Raw genomic sequence first — 27,097 nt, forward strand, 5'->3', positions numbered from 1 at the left:
TGATAATTACAGAATAATGATGGCAAAAATCAGGTAAAACATGGAGAGAAGGTTGAGAGTGCTAACAAACATGATATAACACATCTGTTCTCACAAGGGATGTATGTCTAAAGATTAACATGTCAAAGAAAATATAAAAGCAGGTGGTAACAGCTTAACTAAAGCTGGTTTGCAGCAATACAAGTATTCCTAAGAGCAACATAAAAGAAGAACAAGTACTTGAAACATTTTCTCAAACCCAAATCCCCATTGCAAAGAAAGTCAATACACTTTCTTGAATGTCTTCAGAATGGCAGACAGGCTATGCGAATAGTGAATCTAACAATAATTAAACGTCCTCATCAATCACAGACTGGATATATCAACCTTGCAAATAACACACACCCCACCAAATCATACAGCGGTTTGCTCCCTTCCGAAGCAGCGACCAGAAGCAAGCGGCATAGCCTGGCATATCTAAAACACCACCAGATGCTTCGGTTTAGGCCTGGAAGCACCCTGTGGGTGTGCAAAACTGCAAGAAGAGAGTAAAAGTGCTTCTAGCTTACCCCCACCACCTCCTGTCTCTGCCTAATGGTGAAAGTTTGTAGCAGCTCTAAAACTGACACATCTTTACCTTAATCATCTGAGAGAGATCACCAGCGTCGGCCAGCTCCAGGACAATGTTAAGTTCATTGTCTTCAATAAAAGAATCCAAATACTTAATTATATTGGGGTGGTTCAGTTGCTGCAGATAGAGGGAATGCAAGAAGAAAATTTGTAATGCAGTAATAATGACAACTCCAAGATACAATACCTGTACTGCTTTAGTAAACGTTTTGCAGAACAGTTCACAATAGGTGCAACTACGAACTGTGCTCTGAATCACTATAGACAAAAATCCTGTAAGAAATATCATTTATCGCAAACACAGCAAAATAAGAGTGTCTCGAGTAAAGAGCAATACGGCCCAAAATAGTGTGAAACAACCTTTTCTACTGTAAACTCACAAAACATTTAAAAGCAATGTCCTGAAGGAAGCCTTGTTAAGCAATAACCAGTGGGTTTTTTCCCCATTAAATATAAACAAAAAACCCAACTGTTGAGTACAGTACTCCTTGAGGTGTCTTTGCCCCTTAGAAGAACACAATTTAAATTAGAACTTTGATGGAGGAAAATACTGCACAAATTGCGCATGTCAGTTTATTTTTCTAGTTGCATCTTCACTAATTACTTTTTTCATTTCAGTATAGCTGCTTCTTATATTCACAACAGATATTTAATTTTTTCTCCTTCAATGTTTCTTTAAAAATTGCATCTTCTCAGATGCACTTCACTCACAGGGCTAAATTAAGAAACAGGCTCGACAAATTAAAATTTCTGTTTTAATACTTTAAGTCTGAATTTCTTGAAGTAGAAAACTATAATTGCTTAGAAGATAATGTAGTATCTAGAGATCTCTATTCACTCTCTCTTGCTCATTTTGCTTTAGATTATCTTTCTCTTGTGCTCTTAGAAATGCAGTAAATTTAGAAACTACTAAAGTGAGCATTTCATCTACTAAACAGCTGTGACTCAACCTGTCTATTCCAGGGGTTACAAAGCCAAAAGAAACACTGTTATGATCCATCACACTAATCACTCCTCTCTGCATGCACATCAGGGGACAGATTCTCCTTTGCAATGCCTTGACACTAGCACACATTAGCGTTAATGGGATCCATGTGCAGGCATCAGGAGAAGAACATTCCCACAGCCCAAGTCGTAAATAAATAAATATCATAGCCCACCATTTCTGTTGAAATTTCTTTTTAAATGTCTGCTCTCGGGCACATCGATCACAGATCAACCTCCAGCAAAAAAAGCACCAAAATCACGAGCAGAATAGCCCCTGACACCTAATGCACATCAGGGCGTCTTCCCCGCCCATCATCACAGGCACTGTCTATCACGGCAGACCCCATACCTGGGTACTGCATACTACTCTTCTAGATACAGTTAAGTCTATGATTTAAGAGATGTTTTCTGTCCTCTTTAGGATGCTCTGATGAGAACTCTCTCCTGAGTTCCCGAAGGCATCAGGGAGTTCAAGCAGTGAAACAAGCCTTTTTCTAAGCCTCAGCACCAATAAAAACACAACATCAAAATACTACAACTGTAACAGGGAATGAAGACCACACACGGTTGGGAGAGCTACTACGCTGACATTTTCCCTGCCCCGCACCCCAGCCTTTACTTAGTTTGTTGTGTATAACAAAGCCCAACTTACTCAGACCCAAGCGCTGCTTAACCGATATAAAGAATTTAAGTATCTTTTTTTGAGAGACTGCACACACTTTTTAATGATAGTTTGTACTGATTTAAAGGAACTCATTAGATCTTAAGAAGAATGTTTCTTCTATTACAGTGAAGTTGTATAAAATCAAAAGCAAACAAACAAGACACCCATGCCACCATGCTAACTTCTGTGGTAGCTCTTTTGGTGAGCAGATCACCAAGGACACCCCTTCCAGCAGCAGAAGCCGACACCATCCTCTGCTGAAGCTAAGCAGAGGGATGAGTGCTCTAGAAGGAGCCTTACTAGACTCTCTTCTCTGCTGGAAAACACAGGAGACTGCCCATGACCTTTCAGAGGTGTGAATGCAGAAGTATACATTTTTACAATAATTCACTGACCTTTGAACTCTGTATTCCCAGAACAGCCAGGCAGACCATTCTGGATAAGCCAAACTTCCATTCTCCAGTCTTACTTTTGTCAAAATTATTTTAAATAAATATATTGACTCTGGGGTGGGGTTTATAAACTATTGTATATTCATGTGGCATGGAAAAGGCTACCTGAATTTTCTTTTGTCAGAAGGAAAGTATAGTCATTCTCACAAATCCTTAAATGCACAAAACATTACAAACACTTTATCTTGGGTTAATGGCATTTCCTGTTTCTTTAACGCATCCTAAAAGTATGATGGCAGTTAATGCCTGATGTGTATGCACAGCAGCACTGTCAGCGAGAGGCATGTGGAAGGGTACACCACCTCTAAATGAGCGAGTGAGGGTGCTGGCAGCCCAAATGCTGATTACAGCCATATTACTGAGCTGCTTTACCTAAAGCTTTCAGCCAGAATTATGCTGAAAGTAATACACAATTTTGTCTGGCTTCTGTTAAATTTTGAATAATTATCATTCATTTACAAATCACAAAACCCCCTTTGTTTCCATGGTCACATAGAAGTCTGATCAAAAAAGACAAAGTATTATTTTGACAGAGATGGACTACAGCAAGTCTATGCATATGCAATTCCTTCACAAATTCCTCAATGGTCTACATTAAAAATAAAAACAACAAAGAAAGAAAAGCTCTTACAGCAAGTTGTTTTAGTAATAGCCTATAAATACTTCATATTAGACACCAGAATTTAAAAGTAGCAAAAAAAGTTTTAAAAATATTAACATCCCATATTACATGGCCAGACACTAGACAATTGCAAGGCAGACACATACTTCACATCAACAGAGTGATGAAAAAGAAGTTAAGTTGAGCAAGATTTAAACACACTCTGAAACACTGTGCTGAATCAGGTCCTTGCACACTTTACACTTTCTAGACACAAGAACAACTATCTTAATTGATAAATTTAGGAAGTGAAATGTATTTTATCTTTAAATGTAATGACACTAAAAATGCTGCAATTAAAATTATTGAGAGTCATTCATTTGAGAAAAATATACTTGTCCTACTTTGCTGAAGCTGCGCACACACTGTTCTAAAGGAAACCAAAATGTGAAAAGCTCACAACAGAAAAAGAAACCCCACAAAATTTCATAAAAAGCCAGGCTGCAGATCATGCATACTCTGCAACAAGAACTGAAGTCTCACTTTTAAAACTTTTTCCTACTTCCAGGCACAGACTATTCTGCCCCATGCTGCATAAATGGTAACATCTACTGCCCAGCCCTGAGAAGGGACCTGTGTCCTACTCACATAAAGCAGCTCTGAAGTTTTGAAATACAATTTTTCACAACCGTCCCAGCACATCCACATACAGACCTTTGGTTATTTCTATGAAGCTGTGAGAACGGGCAGCATAGGAGTGATCAATTAGCAAAAAAAGATGAGTTGCAGATATATTGATCTGGTCAATTATTCATCTTTGGACACAGAGTGACATGCAGTCCAGCTGCTGATGCTGACACACCAACCCTCCCCTGCCTGCAGGCAAACCCTGAGGAACTCTGCCCGGCTGCCGGCAGGGAACAGCCTGTGCCTGCACCAGGTCAGCAAACACGCTGACCAGAACAGCATCATCAACATGGCTCCAAAACTGGTAACTTCAACTTTGATTACGCTTTACTTATTATCTGCTGATCTTCTCAGAAGCTGAGCTACATGCATCTTGGATAAAATTCAATGGGGTTTGTTGACTCCAAGTTGAAAACTAGTAGTCATTTGAAGGAAGTAAACTATAGGCAATATTAAGAACAATATCCCCTTTGCATCTGTAATACAACAGGATTCAAACTGACTGTTTAACATACACAAACTTCAGATTCCTTGAATGGTGCTACACAACTGTCCAAGTAGGAAGATTTGCTGACATTCAACAATAAATAATAATTAAAATACCAGCACAGTAATGTTTTGCATAATAAACAGCATATTAGCATGTTTCTGTAGACTGTCGGCAACTATTCCTGCTCCTCCCTTCACCCCCAACTAAATGAATTTACTGGAACGTTTTCTAGTCTTCTATAAAATATTACGCAAAACGATCCGATTTTATCAACCAGTATTTTTCAAAGCAGAACTGCATTCTGCTGGTATAATGGAAACTCCCTCCCTCCACAGAGCTCCAGCTACTATTTAAAAAAAATCACAAACAAGAAGTTGTAAGCATGGCAAACACGCTACTCTGCTCAGAAGACAACCACCGAAGACTTCAGAATATGCACAGATATTGCTTATTTCTGGACAGAGGTTTTTAACTTAAATACATTGGCTCAGAGACAGATACAACAGCTTTTGACTTCAAAAGGAGATGAATCAGCCTTCCAATACTGCTGCAGCTTGACTAGACAGCTTTGGTGATGGTATTAGAGTGGGGAGAGCAAGATGTAATTTAAATGACTTCAGCAGTGGATAGGGAAGCCCTACGTAGCTCAGTGTATCGTACTCGCTTTCACAGCTCAGCCACTACGGTAACTCTGGTTTGGTATCTGGCTTCTTGGTGAGCTTTACTCAAGAAGGTAAGTTGCCTCTGGTCATCCCACGCAGGTGGATGGGAGTTGACCTTATAGAGTCTCCTGTCATTCTGGGTATTTTATTTTCAGTTTCCTCTGATTCTAATGAATTTGCATGTTCTGCTCTGAATAAAGCAAGTGCAAGTTCATGACATCTTCTATAACCAGAGTTCAAGACAAAACTGTTTAGATTAACATTCAAAAAAAATCTGTGATATTTTTGGGTTATAGGTAATGTTGGCATTATTCTTCTCCATGACTGTTAAGCAACTGGATCACGTTCACACAAACTGCTATCTTCATGTTTATCCTGTATGCCTTCGCCACAGTCTAGCAGACTCAAGCTTTGTCTACAACTGCGTGAGTATAAATTGACAATTTAAATAGAAATACCTAAAATCACATTTACAAAATTAATTATTTAATACTTTTAGAATTAAATTTGACTAGCTAAACTAAAATTTTAGCCTCCTACAATCTGTTGCATTTACTCAAAATAGATATTTAAAGTGCAAAGCATATATATTTTCTACCAACATTCTTAATAAATTACTGAGATGAAAAAAAAAAAAATCACTAGTTGGTTTAATCACTTAAAAAAACACTCTCTGGTTTCAGAGCCTTTATCTAAACTACCATTTTTCATGTGTGATGTATATACAGATACATACATGATATGCACATGCAAAACTTTTCCCATTTAGCTAGTTCATTAAATAGTTTATTTTAAAGTGACAAACAAATCAAAACACATAAAGTGCAGAATTTACATGTCTCTCTGAAAGAGGAGTACTTGTGGGTTTTTTATGACAAAGGTTGTTAATAGATTCTTCAGACTATAGGCAGAAAACTCAATAAAATTAAGCTTTAAGACAAAATTCTTGCATCATGTAGGCATTCTAGCTTGCAAAAGAAAGCATGGTCTATTAAGATCACTGTGTGTCCTATATAAGCTTTATTTGCCATAAAGGGCAAATGACCGTTGCCAACCTGAAAACAATCTTCTTCTCAAAACAAAAAACAGAAAAAGTACTTGTAAAAATTCTTACCTTCAAGAGGTCAATTTCTTTAATGCAATCTTGCCTAGCCTTGGCATCCATCATTTCAAAAATCTTCAAAGACAACAACACAGAAGATGAAAATGAAACAACAAAGAAAGAATTTTTTATTTTAACAAGAAATTGGTTTTTCCTCCCCCAGTTTGTATATCCTCTACTGTAATGAGTATTCACACAATCCCGAGATCAAAGAAAGATCAATGTTTTCTTTATTTTGACACCACTAAAGGGCTAGCGATAGGGTAAAATTAATTTTAGAACCTGTAAGCAATATTCTAAGCAGCACGAAAAATAAGATACCAGGTTTGTGAATTTACTGTCGTGATTTTCAAAACAGTTAGTTCAGTTACTATTAATTTCACATGGTAAATAAAAGATTAAATGTTTAGTTTTTCTTTTAAACAGAGAGATAGTTTCCACTGATTTCTCTGTAATAATTAACAACAATATTGAGCATTAATATTCATTCTGTAATAATCAGAGAGTAAGTCACTAGAAACAAGAGTTTAAAGGATCTGTTGAAGGATTAAAGGGAAATTTCTTCAAACAAAATGCTGTTCTGAACACTGCACAAGACTTTAAGCCAAGTTACAATGTATACTGCTTGCGTGAAAAGTTTTTCAGAAATTCTTCTGAAACTCCATCAGAAAGCACAGGCATTTTTCCCTTTCGTGCCCTTGTGTTCTCATGATTCATCCGTGTCGAGATAGCAGTCTCCTAGCTGCATAAACATGGCCGTTAAGGCCTCGCTCTTTCACACACATTTACTTACAATTTAGTGAATCTTTTTATAAAGTAAAAAGTGAAATTAAAAATAAATACGAAATTGCACTACTGCTACATAATTCTGACTTAGAAACATAAACCCACTCCAAGATGACAAGGGATAGAGACCACACAGCACAAACAGACCACTCAAAATGGAGATAGGGTCCCATATAGGATATGCAGGCTATAAGGAGAAGACAGCCACAGAGGATACAGCAGAGGGGCAGGCAGAAGCCCAGTGGGGCCACCTGGCCTCTTATATCCAGATGTAAACTGAGCACTGTGAAACTAACCTGACTTAATCAGTATTTGTAAAACTGCTTTGAGGCCTTCAGAAGCACTGTTTTTTAGTCCTTATCTTGAAATAAAGTAAAAATAAAAAACAAAGCCCAACCAAAAAAACCAACCCCAACACCAACCACCCCCCCCAAAAACTCCAAAAACCCAATTGACTAAAATAAGAAAGTAGCGTTGGGTTTTTTTAATTGTAAAAATATCAAGCCAGATCATCCAGTGCTCTCAAACCTTAAACTCTCTATTTATAAAGCATTTTATTGCATTATGACTGCTGACAAAAGAATACTGAAAAAGGTATCTGACTCAAAGTAATCTGCATAGACACTTAAAACATTTGCATTCTACTTGCTAAGACTTTGAACTTAAATGCTCACCTGAACTTTCTTTAATGCCACAGGTTTTCTGTCCAGAAGACAAGTTGCTTTGTAAACTTCGCTGAACTGTCCTCGTCCAATCTTTTTCTCTATCTGAAAATCTGCCAATGTGCAGCGATATGGGTACGACGTTAAATGTCTCTGTTCAAGTCAAAAGAAATTAAATCAATGAACTACCAGAAGTGATGCAAAAATATGAATTTGCATTCCCAATCTGTCTTCTTTATGACCGCAAGCTAGCAGTTTCTATGACTAATCATATTCAGCAGGATAAATTCCTCATAGTAAGGACTGACCAGCAAGAGAGATAAAGAAGTTTGGTGTTGATTTGGTGTACAATGGACAATGGAGTGGTCTGGCTTTCCTTTCCCACCTTTGATTTTCTTTGTCCACTTCAGACAATACTGTACGACAGCAGTTGCGATATAAAAGCACAGCATACAACCACAAGCACACACATATGTAACAGGAGAGACTTGCGTAAAAATATTAACTGCACCAGAGCATAAAACCAGTAACAGCTACCAAAAATGTACAGAACAGAGTTAAGGTTGCCAGATGTGCACACCCTCTTGCTCTCATTGCTGATGGTCAAGAATTTAATCTAGGCTGATCAGTCTACAGATAATTCCGACCATAAATGCATTAATTCCTAGTAATGTATTAATAACATAGGCTGAATGAAGTTAAATGACTTTTTTTAAAAGGAAATAAAGTCTTGCCTTCTGTTTGAGTAACTAATTAGTCCCAAACTACTGTCTCCCTAGTTACACACCCTCTCATCAACTTTGCCTGCTTCTGTCACTTGGGAGAGAGAGGATGATGCCTACTTCTACGCATTCTCAGGTAAATACCCAGCCAGGCAGGTACATACAGCTTAACGAGGATTGCGTACTCCATGGACTAGGAATTGCTCCCTAGAGCCACTCTGGTGTCTTCTGTAATTAACATGACTGCTAACCAATGTTTAAAAAAGAAATTATGAAAATTAATTACTTTAAGTTGCCATGCATGCCAAGCAGAATATTTTTAAGTTTCAGCATCTTGAGCCATTTCAGAGTTCCCATTGAAAACCACAAGAAGCCAAGTACACAACAGAAGTTGGGGGGGAGGGCTTCCCAGGGACGCAGCCATCGTTTACAGCCCGCTCTTTAGCAGAGAATCCCAGCCCAGTCCAGGGTGTCCGGGGAGAGCAGGCCCGGAGGGCTGGGTGTTTTAAGGAGATGACTATTGCTACCACTGTCATTTCCTCACACAGAGGGGTGGGGCTGGAAGTAAGATTTAAAATGCAGGTAAAGCTTTCAGTCCAGCACCTTTTGCCAGCACTACATACAAGACAGTGTGAGGACCTCTTAAAGTATATATTTATTTTGATGAGTAAATAAGTTTGGACTTCTTTTCTTTGCAACAGAAATAAAAGCCACTACTATTCAACAAACAATAAAAAGTATCAACCAGACATTTGAAAAAGCTTCCAGATTTCAAGATGTCCATGCAGCTCTGAACTACAATCACAGTTATTTGGCAGAGGTTTTGTAAATGAAGTTATACAATTTAATGTTTTTAATGACCTGGTTTTAAGTAAACTCACCAATAAAGTCCTCTAAATAGTAATTTCTGACCCACAAACTGCTTCGATCAACCAAGACAAGCTATTTTGCAAACTGTCACCTTTACAGCATCTTTATCACAACAAATGCAGGAGAAATCCCCACAATGAAAGCTACTCTACTGCAGGCATACTCAAGAAAAATGATTACGCTTTATAAATGCTGATGATACAGAGATGCAGATATAAATCACAAACCAGACAGCAAAAAGACTATCAGGTCTTTCTGCTGTCATCTTCCCCCTCATCTCTCTGGCAGTGAAAGGCTGTTTGCTGCTGGAGCTTGCCCTGCACTTCCACACCACTGCCCTGCGTCAGCCGTTGAGAACTCACTGAGGATAAGGCTCTGCAGTTATGAAAGAGAGGACTGTTGCTAGACTGAAAAGCTTAGACGGTTATGGACTCCAGAGAAGACAAAAATGCAATACCATAATGTCCAGGCAATGCCTGCTAATTCAAGTAGGCACTTTCCAGTTGGAAATTTAACTCCAGGCCATCATGATCATCAGCTTTGTCAGTTTAAGTTCCCTAAAAGAGCAAACCCACTCCTTTTCAGATGAAACGACACTTCGAGTAATTATTTTTGAAATGCCAAGGCCACAGGTAAGTTTTTCCATCTATCACCATGAGCATTTATATATTCTCATACTATGAGAAATGGTTTTCATTTCTCTAGGCTAAAGACAACACAATAAAAATTTTAATTCATGAACAATAACCTACACAAATAAGAAGGCTTCATTAGAATTTGCAGTTATTCATGAAGGTGAGTCACACAGAAACAGGAAGGTAATTTCAGCAAGTATTTCCTTTAAACAGTTCAGGGAGTGTTTCCCTTTCAAGATCACTTTAGTCTCCCCTACACTCTGAAAGAAGCCCCACCACCACCTGCAATCAAAGTTTATGTTAGTAAGCAAAGGAAGGTTACTCTCAGTACTTGTGTTGTGCTTGAAGTTATACTGCGTTTACCAGCTATAACAGCAAAACAAAAATTAAAATTAAGATTCAGAATTCGTTCTGCAGTGTATACTATACAATAAAACGGGAGTATCCTTTCACCAATGAGGAAAAAGGTAGTCTATGGGTCATCAGATAGAGAGCAGAGTGTTAAGATAACACTGCTCTATTATTTACATACATTCCCCTTTAAGTTACTAAATTATCAACAAAGTAAGGCAACATGGGATGAAACCAGACAAGCAAATATTCAAAGTAATGAGCCCCTGCAGCTTTCTCAGTTTAAACTGGTTGCAATCTCTCTTTGCAGAGATTTGATAAACAGTAATACTCATCAATATACATTACAGTAATACAGGAATACTCATTTCATTCCAGGGAATGCTAACAAAACATTAGTTTATGTGCATTTTTGGTGTGACAAAATCACCAGAAGAATGTCTGAACACAAGCATTTGTTCAACTTGACCGGTAACTAACCAGGAACACCTCCATTTCCAGACTTTTTTGCATATGAGCTACTAAGCAAATTAATTGAGCTGTCCAGTCAAATCACTTTACCCAGCCAAACAAAGGTGTCAGTATATAAAATTACAGAACACTTTTTCCTAATTAAAAAATAGAAATGAATCAAAGCATTTCCTTAACTGTGAACATGTGCCTCCTGAGCCAAGCTCTTCTTGAGTAGTAAGAAGCAAAAGCTTTTCTAACTGGGAGTTAACATTCACAATAGAGGTAGCAGTTTTAATGAGATTTTATGAAGCAACTACCACAAAACTTTTTTTTTTAAGGAAGAAATCCATGCTGCAATCAAGGATGGTATCCTTTTGCCCTTTATAAATCATTAAATTGTGTGTTTAAACGAAGAGTTTTTAAGCGTAAATTAATATTTTAAGCATGTGCCAAGAAATATCTAGCAACTTCTTAACTTGAAAATATAAATAAATGTTAGGCAAGTGACAGGGTGTATGTGTGTGTCCTAACCACTTTCACATGGTTAGCACATAAAGTCTGCTTGCCATGCTGGAGTTAATGCTGGGTGATGACTGGACACCTTAGCTGATATGTTCTGGCATCCTCCAGGACTACAGCTGCACATTTACATATGCAATGACCTAGATTTGCATTTGCTATCACAACCTATCAGACCTAATTAAAGTAATGGAGCTTTCATACAGGCTAGAAGATGTTTGATTATGGTATAAACCAGAGAGCATGCTCAGGTTAGACCAAACCATACCAGAAAGCTCCCTATTGATTACGGCAGTCCCATTTTCCCATACGTCTGTTTAAAAATTAACCTTCTCTTATGCTTTACTGTACTTAAACGTAAGCAGGTAACTCTCCTAAATACTGTTACAAGGACACATTTAGGATACCTAAGAAATATCTACCTCCTCAGAATACCATCCCTATAGTCTGGCCTTGCATACATTTCACTTGTTTCATGACTTCTGACAAGAACAACTCCATTTTTTTCAAATCCTTCCACGTTTAACTACTACAGTTTTTCATAAAGCTGTCAAAGAACCTATCCATTCAAATAAACCATGATCTTTATTTCTACAAATCTCAGAGTTTTCATATACAGATATAAACTGTGTGTAAAGTTAGATACCACCATCATCTTCAAACCTGTTCAACAAAAATAGATTTTCTTATTTTCAGGACAGATTCAGGCTCAGTGCAGAGTTCAGGTCTGCATGAATACAGTAAAACCAAGCCACCATCTCTGCAGAACAGGTTTCAAGGTCAATGATGGAGCTTGAATTAAAAAAAAAAAACAAATAAAAAGAAAAAAAGGGAGAAAAAACCAAATCAACCAACCAAAACAACCTTTCAACCAGCTGGACCTCTGAAGACACTGTGAAAATTGGGCAGTTTGCACATTTCTGTTCCAAGGGCAGCTGTAAGAAGGGGACAGTCTGGGGAAGAACTAGTTTTGAGACAAAGGCTGTTCTCTTCATCCACACAATGAAGTCTCATTCTTCTACTACTCCATTAAAAAAAAAAAAACCACCACCACCGCCCCCCCCAAGATTAAAGTCAATTACTTCCTCATTCAAATAAAGAGGCTATTCATTTTTAAGAAGAAGTGCAGAGATTATTCCAAGAACAAGCTATTCTGGACATCTCTGGCATACATGTTCTCTTTTAGATGTAATCACTGATGCGAAAGCAAAAATTTCAAAGCAAAGTATGCAACAACAGCCCTCGTCACAATACTGAAGGGAGAAGTTTGCCAGAACTTTCAGCCTCAAATTTTGAGGTGTTACAAGATTTTCTGCAAAACAGAATTACTAAGGTTTTGTAATACTACAAAAATCCAGTGAAATAAAAACTGCAGTTATATTATCTTGTGCGCACCTGAACAGATATGCTGCAAGGATAAGAAAGATTAAAAGGAGTCCCTATATACCAGATTATAAAGCAACCCAGGCAAATACACAGGATGACAGTATTAGAGAAGCTCCTTGCTCCTTGGTGATAGAATGTAGTTTCTACTTACACTTCCACATTTTTGGGGATGTCCGTTACAGTGCTACCAGAGGTGCCTGACCACAGGCAACTCTGACCATGCAAGAATACAAACATGCCAAAATTTACAACTGGAGATTTGGTACAATTTCTTCCAAATCCTTCATACACTGCTATAACCATATGCAGGTAGGACAGCTACATAACCCAAACGCATTTTTTGTATTTTTTTAAATGAGTAGTTGTACAGCTCAGAATTTGTATTTTGGAATAAGGAGGAGTAAGAAAAAACTGTTCTGTAGGAAGACTTTCAATGTCCAGAACAATTAATGTTTGACCAATAAATTCACCTCTTTGTAATTATTTAAGAGCTGGGGAAAAACTGCAACAGTCCTGAGAAAACTGTCCAAGCAGCCTTTCCTGCAGCCTCTAACCCAACGTTTCAGGCAAACAAGAGTACTGAGAGACTGATGACAAAAATATCAGTAAAATACCAACATGCTGCAGAGCAACGCCTGTATGACTACTTCTCCCAGAGGCACGGAAAAAAATAAGCCTAAATGAGCTGAAAAAAGATAAGTGTTCACTGCTAATTGCACAATACATGAACCCAGAGTGCTAAAGTTAATTAATAATAAAGTCAGTTGTTTTACTGCTGCCTGATTGGCATGTGGAAAACCAGCACTAGTCATCAGTCTGCACAAATGGCTACAAGGTTATGAGACGTTTAGATTATTTGTAATCAGCCTAAAAATTCTTAAAGATTGGTTAACCAACAGTTAAAAAGTCAAGACACTACAATCTTTAGATGCCAATAAAAGCATCTTTCCTGTAGAGCCATGAAATGAAATATTCCTTAGAAGAGTAAAAACATACTCGGCCAATTAATTTTCTGAAATCTCATTAAAAAATTTAGCCCGACTAAGTCATACACTTCTGACCTGAATTTTAATTATCTTTACGCTGGATATAAGGTTTTTTCTGATATTTGCAATGCATCATTAATTTTAAAGGAATGGTTTCCTTGCTTCTAAAGTGCATACTTCATCTGAATGACATTTACCATAAACTAATTTCACCTTTAAAAGACATCTGTGATAGTAGATGGGGAAGCTTCAGCCCCTCCAGTTGAACACATATACATTATAAGCAATGATTTACTATCAACATCAGTGTTTCAAACCTCTTTATGATGTCCCAAATTATACACCCATCTCCATTCAATAATGCCTACCTGAAAAGAATTTTGCATACTTTGAGTCTGAAATTCCAGTGTGAATTTATGGAAACACATTAGAACAGATTGATTAAAAAAAGAACTTCTAAGCTCAGAAGAGAAAGGAAACTTCTAAAATATGGATTATCCTTCAAACAGGTAGTCAAGTAATTATTGAAGAATACATCAGGTTTTTCAATTTGCAGCTTCAAAACTAGACTACACAGTCATCATAAAATATCCTTAACCCGATCCGTTACCTAGAATTTAAAGTTTGCTGAAGAACTTGGCTTGAATTTCAGAGTTTTAACATCCCTATCAGCAGGTATTTGTACTAGCTTATGACAAGGAAAGAGAGAAATACCAGCTTGAAAATAGTAGACCAAGGTGATATTCACAAAGAAATTAATATTAACATAGAAATAATCTAAGCATTTCAGAAAACAATAAATTGAAGTCTTTGCTGCTAGATGACCAGTTCAAATCTACCTTCAATTCACAGACCAAAATGAAACTGCCATGAACAGCTCTGCTGCTGTGTGAGTATATAAAAGGGTTGTTTAAAAGTGAGTTAGTGTTTATTTAGTAAAAAAATCAAGTCAAAAATTACAGCTCCATATTTTTACATCACTGATATACTCCTAAATAACATTTATTGCTTACTGCTATGAACACTAAGTAATCCAGAGACTTAAATAATTGACACTTTCACTCTGGAAAATTACTAGAAAATGTTCTGTCTCTTGCTGATGAACTTCATCAGGGTAATGCTGGACAGGTAAGGGAACCAGAAGCTAAAACTATGATTTTATTGGGCCTTCTTTATATTTATATATTCACTTACTCTAGAAAACTTCTAAAGATGAAGCATTACCCAAAAGTGTCATCTTATTATTAAACTGTAGTAAAGACAGAAAGAAAAGTCTGATATACTTACTCATAGCTCTATACTAACTACTTATAAAACAGAAATAACACCTCTGTCAGAATGAAAAAAAAAAAAAGCTTTAGGAAGTAGCATAATTACAGGAAAAGTTTCTACTAGAGGAGCACACTGTTGCTCTGGTCTTTCTGGGGGTGACACAGTAGTTTTGAATGAAAGGGCTGGAAGGAAGAGGGTCATTCCATACAAAAACCGATCCTCATCCAAGACTCTAAAAGCTCAAGTTCTGTTTTTTCTGATTAAGCTTTTATCCCTGCCATTCATGACATTTCTTGTAAGACAAGTTTGGCCAATTTTTCCTTCCCAAGCCTCTCTCTTCCACAAGCTATTATATAGCATGTCTGCATTACTTGTATCTTCAGAAGAAAGAAATTATGTAATTTTTGATTCTTCCAGGTAATAGGTACCAGAAAATTGAAAATGATCTATAATTATGTTCCTGCAAAATGGAAAATCAGAAATACGTAATAAGCAATCATATCATGCCATCAACGTAAGGTAGCCTGCCATCTAAATAGTACAATTTTCATTAATTTCTAAACTGAGTTTGCTGAGGAGACGCATTTTTTTCAATTCTCTGGTAGACTCTGTGGTTTTGATATTCAGCTTTTTTTTTAATTTTATTTTAACAGCAAAACCAAATAAAGTATTTCTGCAATCCTAATTCCAAACTAGATCATTCTCAGAACAGTTAATATACTCAGAGACCTCCATTAACACAACTTGGATATTAACAGAGTTGAGGGGAGGTTTCACTGAACAATGACCATACAGCAAAAGGAGCCCACTCAGCATCAGCATAACAGCAGAACACAGATTATTAGCTACTAATTACACTTAACTATGTCATTACAAATTCTAACATGTGCTCCAAGATGCCATGAATGTATCTGCTGCACAGGAACACTTCCTAATCTTGTTCATGAAATAATTACAGGGGCTCTATCCTGCCAAATGAGGCAGTAATTAACCCTAATTGCTCAAAATGCAACTGGCTAATTCTAGGAGATTAATCAAGGGGATTCAATTATTATTAAATGACTTAATATGACAAATTGCTACATTAGGAGAGGGGGGCTTTGCTCCATACCACGTTACTTTCCCAGCAGTGCTGCGTAAGATACATTCATTGTTTTACTCTGTAGGCAACTTACCACTTTTGCAAATCCTATACTGTGTTGTGATACAGCTCTCCTAACAACCACTTCTTGTTAAAGTAACCTGGATCACCACTGGACTGCACATTCGGAATGAAAAATTAACACCTACAGCCCCCTCCCCAAGCAATAGTCTTCTTTCTGACAACTCTTCCATGATGCTTTTCGTTTACTCCTTAAAATACATATAGGTAAAACTTAATTGCTCTGATAAACAGACTAACAGTCTAAAAAAGGCAAGCAGCCAGAATTCACAAAATACAAGTTTCACGATTACAGTGAAGTTATCGACATTACTCTGAACGCAGCTCTAACCCTAGGTTTAGCCCACTTGTGCAGAAAGGCATGAAAAAGATAGAGGTATGAGCCGCTATAGCAAAACTTGATAACAGTCTATACAAAATACATTGTGGGAGAAATTCCAGAGACTCAGAGGAAATGATGACAAAGAGCCTACAGTTTCATGTAGGATTAGCTTTTTCTTGTATTTGGTAATTACCTCTTCAGCATTTATTATTAAACTTTAAAAGGAGATAAAATACATTTATTCACTTACACAATCAACTGCTTTTCTTTGGCCTTTTCTTTGAAGAATCAAAGAGAACAGAAAGCCAACACAGTACATGTTTTTATAAGACTATTTAAAAATACTTGCTTTAAGCAAAATTCAAACTATTTCCTTTTTCTCTTATTATCATCAAAAAACTGGATTCAGGAAACTCTGGCTGGCTGGCAGAATCCCAAACTGGATATACCTTAAAACTGCTATAACTGCACTATAAACAAAAGCGGGGGGGGGAGAGCTAAATGCTAAGAAATCTGTAGACCTTTATAAGAGGAAGGGAAGAAAACACAGAAGGAGAAAGATTAGAGACATATGCACTTACCTGAGGATCATGCTGGTATTCCTGCCCTGGCAGCTTGCAAAGAGGGTTGTTCTGGTCCCCTAGATGATGTGGATGATTATGCTGCCCTTCCATGGTATCATACCAAACTCTGCCTCACAGTTCTGCTGGAGTTAAAAGAAAGAGGGGAGAGAGTCACCGTTCATCCAGCGCTGAAAGCAAGAAACTCTTTCTAGGGGTGTGCCTACATGGGGTTGTACATCAAGACAGCAAGAACTGATTCCTCCCCTTTCTTCTCTCAGATTGACTCATGCATACAATTCTCGAAGAAAGAAAACCCTTATCTATCACCAGCCCCACAGGAGCTCAGCTGTTCGCTGACGGACCAGAACGCACCCACTGCCGCCTGCAAGCTGAAAGGACGACACAGCAACAGGTCAAAGCTACCCTCACTCTCCCGAGATTACAAAACAAAAATACCAATATCACAATTATTACTGGTATCATTCCATAATAAGCAAAATAACAGAAAATGGGTTTATTTGGTCAGTGGTAATGTTATTTACAAAAGATACTGCTTCTGTCAACTGTAACAGCGGCTAGCGTTACTTCCCTTAGAACTACTGAAACCCAGATGATCCCAACGGTATCAAACACTTAGTGGACAATTCAAGAAGGGTTAGCATGTTTCCATTTGTAAAACAAAAATCAGAAAAAGTCTCACCAGTTGTAGCTTTCTTTAGCCAGAGACAAGCTAAAAGTGTAGCTATACCCACATTCTTTCTTCCCCACCCCCAATTAAAAGTTTTCATGCAGGTTGGTAAGCCACAGGAAGCAGCAGCTAGAAACCATATTAGATTCAATGAGATCAAAGTATTATTCCAGGAACAAACAAACAAGGGAGAATTCCATGAATTAATTTGTTCCAGTTTTACCTGCAGCAATTACTAAGCACAGGTGTCCAGCAGAATTTCCTACAAAAATTACAGAAATTTTAAGAGGATGCAGTGTTGGAGAAGAGAATCTAGCAAAAGTTACCAGATACAGAGCTTACTGTAAGCAGGCAAAAATAAATTCACCATCACTGTTTGCAATGATCCTTCAATTTCATTCTAAAACTACCCTTCACCCTAGAGAGACCAATTCAGTCTCCGCTCCCTTTTTTAAGTGCAAAGATCTTGTTTGTGAAGTTCTGAGCCACAACACAAAACAAAATTTAATCTTCATTTATGCTGGTAGCACAGCTGGTGAAGAGCTGTGAAATCCAGCACTTGTAACATAAGACTTTTATACATCACATCTTGGGTCTACCTTGAATCAAACTATTTCACAGTATGACGAGATTAGTTTTATTTTGAACAGTATTATAAAACCAAGCAAAAGCTTGTGGGTAACAGGAAGGAAGAAGAGACACAAGTACTTGGGTGAGAAGGCTCAAAAAAGAGGTTATAATCAACCATAACACAAACCAATTAGAAAGAACTGGAAGTGTGATAGTCAGTTTCCTTTTTTTAAAATTAAAAAAAAAGAGAGAGGAAAAATAAAATCAAAAAGTTAAATTCCCACAATGGTTGAACAAGGCAAAGGAACTTGTTTCCCAAACTGGATGTACCAGACTTGTCACTATTTAAATAAGTTGCTGGACATTTGAAAATGGGACCCAAGTCCAACACAGCAGTATGGGTACAACTGCTCTCGACCGCTCATTGCCACTGCACAGAAAAACCCCGATCCTCTGAGGGCATGTGGGCAGCCGCCGTGCCTCAGCATCAGGACGAGCCACCCCTGCCCACAAACCCCAGCCGCGACACTGAGACCACTCTAAGTGGTTTCCACGCTTTCCCTCCCACAAGGTCCCTCCCTGCAGAGCGTGGGCTCAGATGCTGCAGTTTCCAGGCCAGCACACACAGTAATCTGAAATGATAGTCTTCTCACCTTCCAAAATGGTACCGTAAAGTGCAGAAGTTGTAAAGAGCTGCCCATCAGGCAGCTGAGACATTCCCAGTGCTGGAACACACTGTGATCCCCGATTAACTAATCCTCCTCTGACACAGAGCTGTGCACAGATTTCAGGAACACTGCAGTGAACAGTAAGAGAGGGCAGGTATGGGCTTTTGGCCGAAAGCCTTCCAGATACATTTCCTGTTTGCAGATGCAGAAGAGACTGAACATACACATATTTTCTAGCCCTTCTAGGAAACAAAAACCATACTTGGAACTATTAGTGTCGCCATGTCTGAGCCTGACTCTGGGACAAATCCTGGTAGTTTTATCAGCTATTCGGGGGACACAGAGTGGATCACAGTGCTTGTTGCTCCGTGCCAGTTCTGGGGTCAGGCTCCGGCCCCCAGCAAAGCCAGTCCTCAAAATACATTCACAGCATATACAGAACATGCACGATAAATACACTAACATCTTTTCCCTCCAAAGGACTGTATGCAGGTTTTTTGGACTTATTTAATGATATTATTCATAGCTAGTTATTCATTATCCACACATGCTCTAGGTAATATGTCATTTAGAGTCGCATTGTTGCCGTCCTCAGCAGTGACTAGAAACCTATCTATGACAAGGGAAGATTTAGTGGCCAACACAAGCACTTGCAGAAATTTGTTTCAAGTTTTGGCAAGTATTCACTCAGTGAAAGAGCACAATCTGACTTCAATAGTGTATTAATAGTGCATGCCTGGCACTTGGGCAATGACTAACTCTTAATTTAAAATACAAAGGTATTTTAAATATTTGGGGGAGTGGAAAAGAAAATATGATGAAGAAGAATTTCTGTAGCAAGTAGTGCTTGGTTATTTTAACAGTTGTCAGTGAAATAAGCCTTTAGCTCTGGCAGATCTTTCCCAACACCAGCTACCGTAACACATGCACACACAGAACTGGAGAGAAAGCAGAGAAAAGGCTCTTCTTGTTTCTTAAGCAAATGAACTTCCACGCTAACAAACACTCACTAGAAAAGACCTGTGAGAGCTGGAGTACCTGCTGCGTATAAACAGGCTAACACATGGGTTGCTCTCAATAAAAACAGTTTTTCAAAGTCAGTACTATGAAACTCTAGTGGGAGAAGGATAATCACTACTAGTATGAAGAAGTTTGATTTTAGGATTCCTTCAGTATCAGGCATTTGTAGGTTTATTAGTAACCAGGTGAAAAATTAAAAAATAAAAAAATGTCTCTTAGTATCAACATTAAACTGTCCTATGAAATTTCTACCTTACATTACACTGCCAGAACTATCTTAATTATTTTATTACTGATGATTTGAAGAAAGGCTGTTTACTTGAAGGGGGAACGTAACACAGGTTCTTTCTCTTCTAAGTCCACAAACACAGAGAAAACACTGCTAGAGACTGCAGGCCACTGACAGCCTTGCTTCTCGCCACTTATCTCCAAAGGAATTCAGAAATTTCACATTTACAGCCTCAAGATAAAAGGCATGTCCAGGCAGAGTCATGTGAAATACCTGTAGTCTAACACGATCAAACAGCGTATCTACTGCGTCCTGCCTTCGGAAAGGACTAAAGCTCAAAAAGAGAAAAGGCAGTTATTTCTGAATACAAGAACCTGAGCCATCTTATCATGCAAGAATCTGGGACATTCCTAAGAGAACCTTAGCCTTCCAGCTGCTGTAAGGAAACTCAAGGTACAATTACTTACTGTGAGAGATTAGACAACAGGAAGGCAATTAACAGCTCAGAACAGCCTAGCTGCCACGAGCGTGTACGGGAATGTATTAGGTGGAGTATTTGGGTTTGGTCACTGTTTGTTTAAAGCACTACAGCTGGAAGTAAAGGAACAAGTAAGAACAAAATATCAGCTTTGAAAAGAGATATGGCACAGCTCACATGACACCAGCTCTGAGCCCGCTGACACCTACGGGACAGCGTGTCCTGCTCAAAGCTGTCAGCTCGGCTATTCTGGGCTATTGGCAAGCACGTGTTATAGGTAGACTGGAAGGGGGATCCCTGGGAAGGGGCTTCACGGAGGGTCTTCAAATGGCAGCCAACAACACAAAGGCACTTTATGATGTCAAAAAATCTGTACCCAGATTGCACAAAATTGTAATTCTACAAAATTCTGTGAGGTTTTTGATACTCTCCTTTAAAAAGTCTAACTACAGAACCAATATTGCAATGACGTTTTTAAACATGAAAATGTTGAGCAAAGAACATGACAGCGTCCAATACAAGTGCTTAAAACCAGACTTGCACTCTCCTGAGGAAGTGACCACATTTTGAGCTACATTTTACTAATCCTGAAGTTAGTTTGGATATTAGCTGTAACATGTTAGATAGCAGTTATTTTAGACTACCTTAGAAAACCATAAACACATCAGAAATGTTTAAACCTGTTTAGCCATGCCTTACTCCATCAGTCCATTCAGGCTACACAATCTGCATTAAATAAGTTATCTCATGGAATCGAACAGTTACCACGAGACCCTTCCTTGCAATTAACATAAGCATTTGAATTAGATGTAGCATACCAGAAGTCTTACCTTCATTCCTTTGAAAAGGAATGACCTTCTCAAAGTTACTTGAATGAGCTACAATCTCCCATCTCACTTGGGCTATACAGGTTAGGATGGAAGTATCTCATGCTAAGAGAAGCTGTTTCTACATGCAGCATCACGTGCAGTAAAAAGGCTGAACTGCATCACATTTCAGCTTAGTTAAAGCACGTAATGCCTCATTAACTGACGGTGATATTAATAGGTAATGAATTTTCCTTTAGTCATTTTTTTAAGCAGCAATCCTAAAAGCAACACTTAATTCACCAACATCTAGAACCAGTGGCCACCATGTCTAAACCAAAGTTACGTCTCCCCATCTAATTTTGACCTGCATGAGAAGTGGGAGAAAATAAATCTACTATCCTGGTGTATTTTAGGCTGTAACTCTACTAACAGCTGGACCAAGATCAACAAATTTACTTTACATGTCACTTCTTAGCAGCAACAGTATCACTGACACAATACAGCATCAAAGAAACCAAATAGGGAAGAAAAAAAAAAAGCTGCTCAACACAAAACCAAGCAGTGACAATAACACTCCAGATTCGGTCTCATTTCCTCATTATCAAATGGGGGGGATGGGGGGGACCAGTTGCAGACAAATGATTGAAGATTTTTTTTAACTGTTTAAACAGCCAAAGACAATAGTAGGAAATAAGACAAAGAGGTCTTGGAATTAGGTCTCTTAATGTTGGCACGTTTTTACTTTACATTGTTCTAGCTCTGCACTTTTACTACTTAAGTGAGGCTTTTTTATTCCCGCTTCCAAATTTCCTACAAAGCTTTGCAGTGTCAAACATTTTCAGACTGGGTCTTGACCATGACAGTAAATTGAAATATTTTTAAATTGCATGAAGCATCACATATATTTCCAGAAAGTGGATAAAAGAACAGGATCATCATCTGTGAAAGGCATTACAAGAACAACCTAAGAGCTTTCTGGAATTACTACGAATACTCAACTATCTCATACATATAAGTCTCCAATAACACATATGCCTCAAAAATCCACATACACAAAAGGAAGGACTGTATACAGTTCATAAAATCTCTTGCAGCATTTTTCCAGCTTTTGAAGAGAGATCTCCACCCTATTTTAATCAAAACTGAAGCATTTACCTCTACCTCCAGAAACGCAATTATCTGCTTTGGGAACTATACACTAAAAAAGAACACAAATTATAGCAATTGGGTTCCAGTCCTGGAGAGAACAGGTAAGTGAAGCAGATAACCATGTTTGTGCCTACTGGTAAACAAAGCGCAGGGAGGAAGACTTCACTGAAGCTCTATTGATGCAGCATTACTTTCAGGATATTCCAGCCAAGTTGTGTTAAGGATGTATCACAATTGTTTTAGTATTTGGAGTCAATTTTAATCAGCCGGACAAATTCCAAACTACTTGGCTTGGCTGCCAACCAACGTAATAACTTTCACAACAGCAAGAGCATCAGCAGTTCAGGTTGCTTTCGAATACTGGTGTTTATGATCATTCAATATGAGCAAAATCAACTACCTTGTATATGTGGTATATCCGTTTTACAGTAACAGACACAGGCTCACTTCCCTCCACACCAATCACAAAAGTACATTTTTCATACCAAAAATCAGAGGGAAGTCTCATGAATACAGAATCCACCGATATTTCCAATTATTAAAATATCAGTACTTAGCTGCATAGTATAAATTGAGACATACGTTGTCTTGGTAAAGCTTTTAACTTTCTAATACAAGAAAGACATCATAACAGCATAGAGCCACACACAAAATATGGCAGCTCCCGTATAAGTGAATGGTGCAGCATTGTTTGCCTGTACCTGATCCACTGGGGGAAACAGTTTCCGAAAACAATGGAAGGAAGTGAAAGATTTCCAATTAAATCAGAAACCAACTTAAAATAGATAAAGCATTTGAGAAAATATAACTGAACTCAGCATAGGGCTGTTCACTTCTCCCAACAGAGCTTAAGGTATAAGCTGAGAAATTTTGAAAACCATGCACTGAAAATACCCAAGGTACCAAAAACTTCTGCCCCATTTTCTTCAGGTTCGTATCAGAATAGTTTTGCAGACAATTCAGTTACTCTCTAAGAATTCAGAATAAATTTAACAACATAGTGGGGAATATGACCAAAGCCCATGTAGGATGAGCAGCTTACTCTCTCAAACTACAACTTGATGGAGGTTTGTCTCTCACCATGTGCCCTGCACTCCATAGTGGCATAATGCAAAACAGAAACACAAAACGTATGTGCAGCTATGCCAAAACACCTGAAAAAGAAAAGACCCCATCCATGCAGTAACATAAGTGACCAGCATCAGTCTTCAAGCATCCTGCCACTTACCATAACCCTTCTGCAGTACAGTTATTACTGCATACAGTGGCAGTATTCACAGGTAACCTGTGAGTTTTTACAAAGCAAGGGAAAATAAAACTCCTCTAGTCCAGTCAGCTCCCCTACCGTGCCCCACACTGCAATTCTTCTTTGGGTACCTAAGGATGGGTACGCCCCATGCCATCCATCTGACACCTGAATCAGTAGAAAGGAAAACAAAACACAAAACCCCATCGAACCCTGTGGTACCTCGCAGGTACCTGACAGGTGGGATTCTCAGAGCAAAACAGCCCAGGGCACTGGGTAGCAAAGGCCAAGATCATTAGTTATGAGACACTCATTAAGGAGCATAAACTCATCAGCATCTTGGCGTTCAGTCTCACACGCCCGATTGCCTCAGGTGCAGCTCCTCTCTAAACCGGCTTGGTGAAACAGCTGTGGCCAGTCTAATCGGGTATCACCATGTGTCTCTGGATGCCTCAAACTCAACTACAGGCCAAATTATTTGCTCCCAGATGTATAATCAACATGATAGGACCGTGCACCTCTAAAGTAGACAGCAATGGAGCAGTTGGAGCACTCAGTGTTACAACCGTTTTCTGTACCAACACTTCACCTTCCTGCAAGACGCACCAGCTGCTTCCACATGCCCAGCGTTCAGCTCTGCTGCTGCCCACAACACTGGAGGAGCCAGCAAACCCGAACACTCCAGCCACTGCTGAACCAATCCTCAGTGGTCAGGGACACAGCAAGGGGTGGCATTGCACAGAGCAGCTCTTTCTGTAATACATACTGGAGACTTCACAGTGAACAGCTTTGTAAATGCAGAATGAACCACAGCAATTCCAACTTTGCCTAGTACTGCCACAAAAAGCATTCTGCAGAATAAACTACGAGGTTTTCCACGTTTGCACCACTTGCTATTGTAAAAGCGACAACTCCATCTCTAGGAGTCTCAGCATTCCTAGCTGCGAAGTGGGGGCAGCCATGCCCTTCCTGGAACTGTTACAGGGCTTTTTGTACCTCTGACCTGCTCCAGTGCCCTCAAATATCATGCAAGATACATATATATGCTTTTCCACCCAGTTACTATATCCCTCTCATATCCTCTAGCTACACGGGGACTTGGGAGGGGGAGGCAAGCAGCCCTGTTTGGGTACCTTGTCTAAAACAAAACAAAACAAAAAGACAAACACAGTCAAGTACATTACTTAAACTACTGCACAAATTTCCATTGTTTAACATATACAAAGAATTGAGATTAACAGTGAATAAAATCCACCAGTGCACATAAACCAGGCTCCTAGGTCAGCTGTCGATATCCGCAGTGGATGGGCTGGCAGTGGGAGCCCAGACTCCCCACCTCCCCTGAGCCATCAGCATGCTGTTCACTGCAGACTCCCCAAAGACTGAAGCAATGCAAACTATTTTACAAAATAAACACAACCACATCAGTAACACTTTCTTCCTCTCTACTGCCCAATAATATTCTTCCTCTTGCTTGCTCATAAAATAAATCTGTCAAGATACTATATGAGATTACCTATATATTTAAATGATGATCTTGGCTTATGATTACATTATCACTGCGGTTCAGGGTACGTGCTGTGGGGAAGGCAGTCCAATCCTAGGAGAGTATTATTTTCGAGTGACTTTTATTGTCCATTATCTTACACCGTTTCTGTCACAGCTATGATGTCTGGTAGGAATAGTTCACAACAGAAATATCTTTGTCGTTAGTATTCTCATTGCAATTTAGTCAGATCAACCTTTAAATCTCATCCATCATACTGAAGAGCTTTGGCAAAGCAAGCGCAGTAATATATGCTTCCATGCAAAACCTAATTACAGGCTAGGTTAAAAAGCCTACCCCATTCCTTCTGCAGTGCAAGGTGACAGGAAATCCTGAGCATCCCTTGGTTTCTCACTCTCCCTTTTTGCTGGTGAAATGCGTAACCCGTTCATTACAGCAGACTGATTCTGTCTGGCACATGACAAACTTACTTGAACCTAACAATTAAACTTCTGACAGCATTTCCAAAAGCAGAGAGTATTTACTGTAAATGCTTGACAATTTTTTCCTCTCTGCTCATCTCTCTCAACAGTCACCTTATGATGACTGGAAATTACCATAAGCAAATAGCAGTCTAACATCCAAAAAACCCCTCATGTTAATGTGAAATACACACCTGCCAACACTGAAAAAAATATGAATATGAATGTTAAAGGAAACAACATGAGGAATGCCACTGAAATGCAAGAGACAGGAGAGAACGCTGCAAGGGCAGAGTTAAAGAATAAAATTCAGTAAAAAATTGTTCAGAAAGAGCTGCCTACACAACATACAGCTGGCTGGAGCGTCGCGGTGGCAAGGCTGCCTACAAACACCACCAGCCCTGCAGAGGAAGGATTGTACGGTTTGTCTTACCAACAGCTCCAGATTGCAATGAGGGAATTAAGCAAAAAAACTGTTAAATAGAGTGCAGATATATCACCAGTAAATAGTTTCAAAATTTTAGGTTTAGCATTAAGATGAAACTGTATCTATAGATATACACATGCAAATGTAACACAGCATGAGTTACGTACACCTGCAAAGCCCAAGAAAGCATAAAATATATGGAAGCGCAAACAGACTCTAAAAAATGATGTATTAAGATCACTCCGTTACACAGCTTTGTTAGATTTAGTAATGCCATCCAAGACCAAAGTGCTAATATATTATCTAATATAACTTTAATCACCCTCACTGAAATAAGCTCTAAAGGCCAAATGAAAACTGGCAGAAAACAACTTTCCCAGCCTTTAGTGTCAGGGAAGCTTTAAAGGGTAGGCCCTGGATCTAGTACTTAGAGTAATAAAAGCATCAGTCACCAAATACAGTTAAAGACAATAGTTGTGTTTCAAAGTAAAATTTTCTTTATCAGTATTTTTAAGTACTAAGGACCCCAGCTGTTTTTTTTTTTTAACTCAACCTTTATTTGAATTTCATTTAACAGATCGATATTTCTGAAAACTTTCAGAAGCATATCCTCATCCAACCTTAAATAACTCATTAAGAGAAGTTACAAATATTCAAACTATGGAATTGACCTCACAATGAGAAAATACAAAAATATATTTATGTATTCATATATTCAAAATTTTACAAGTAGCTGCTGCCCAATCAAAATGCAGAAACGAAGTCACAGCCCTCAGTGAAAATTGTACCTCCAATTTATAAACCCCTAAAAAGGATGAGGATGTTTGTAACAAATTGACCACTGAGCAGAAGAATGGTGTTTTAATCACACCTTCCATTTTACAAGCGTTGGAGTTACCCTG

At 38.5% G+C, this 27,097-nt stretch overlaps 1 protein-coding gene across 4 annotated transcripts in view; it reads right to left on the bottom strand.

Moving 5' to 3' along the window:
* The window catches only part of NEK6 (NIMA related kinase 6), a 70,764-nt gene that overhangs the window by 27,553 nt on the left and 16,114 nt on the right, over nt 1-27,097 (bottom strand). For 2 of the 4 annotated variants that reach the window (XM_052815941.1, XM_052815938.1), the window contains exons 2-5: nt 16,962-17,083; nt 7,715-7,855; nt 6,267-6,329; nt 617-727 (exon numbers count right to left, since the gene is read on the bottom strand). In XM_052815941.1, the coding sequence (XP_052671901.1) occupies nt 617-727; nt 6,267-6,329; nt 7,715-7,855; nt 16,962-17,054 (408 nt within the window). In that variant the 5' untranslated portion in view covers nt 17,055-17,083. Of the gene's footprint in view, nt 1-616; nt 728-6,266; nt 6,330-7,714; nt 7,856-16,961; nt 17,087-27,097 lie in introns of all 4 variants that reach the window. The other 2 variants (XM_052815942.1, XM_052815940.1) reach the window with 1 other exon arrangement.

Source organism: Harpia harpyja, chromosome 19 (genome assembly GCF_026419915.1).
Source record: "Harpia harpyja isolate bHarHar1 chromosome 19, bHarHar1 primary haplotype, whole genome shotgun sequence".
Taxonomy (NCBI): Eukaryota; Metazoa; Chordata; class Aves; order Accipitriformes; family Accipitridae; genus Harpia; species Harpia harpyja.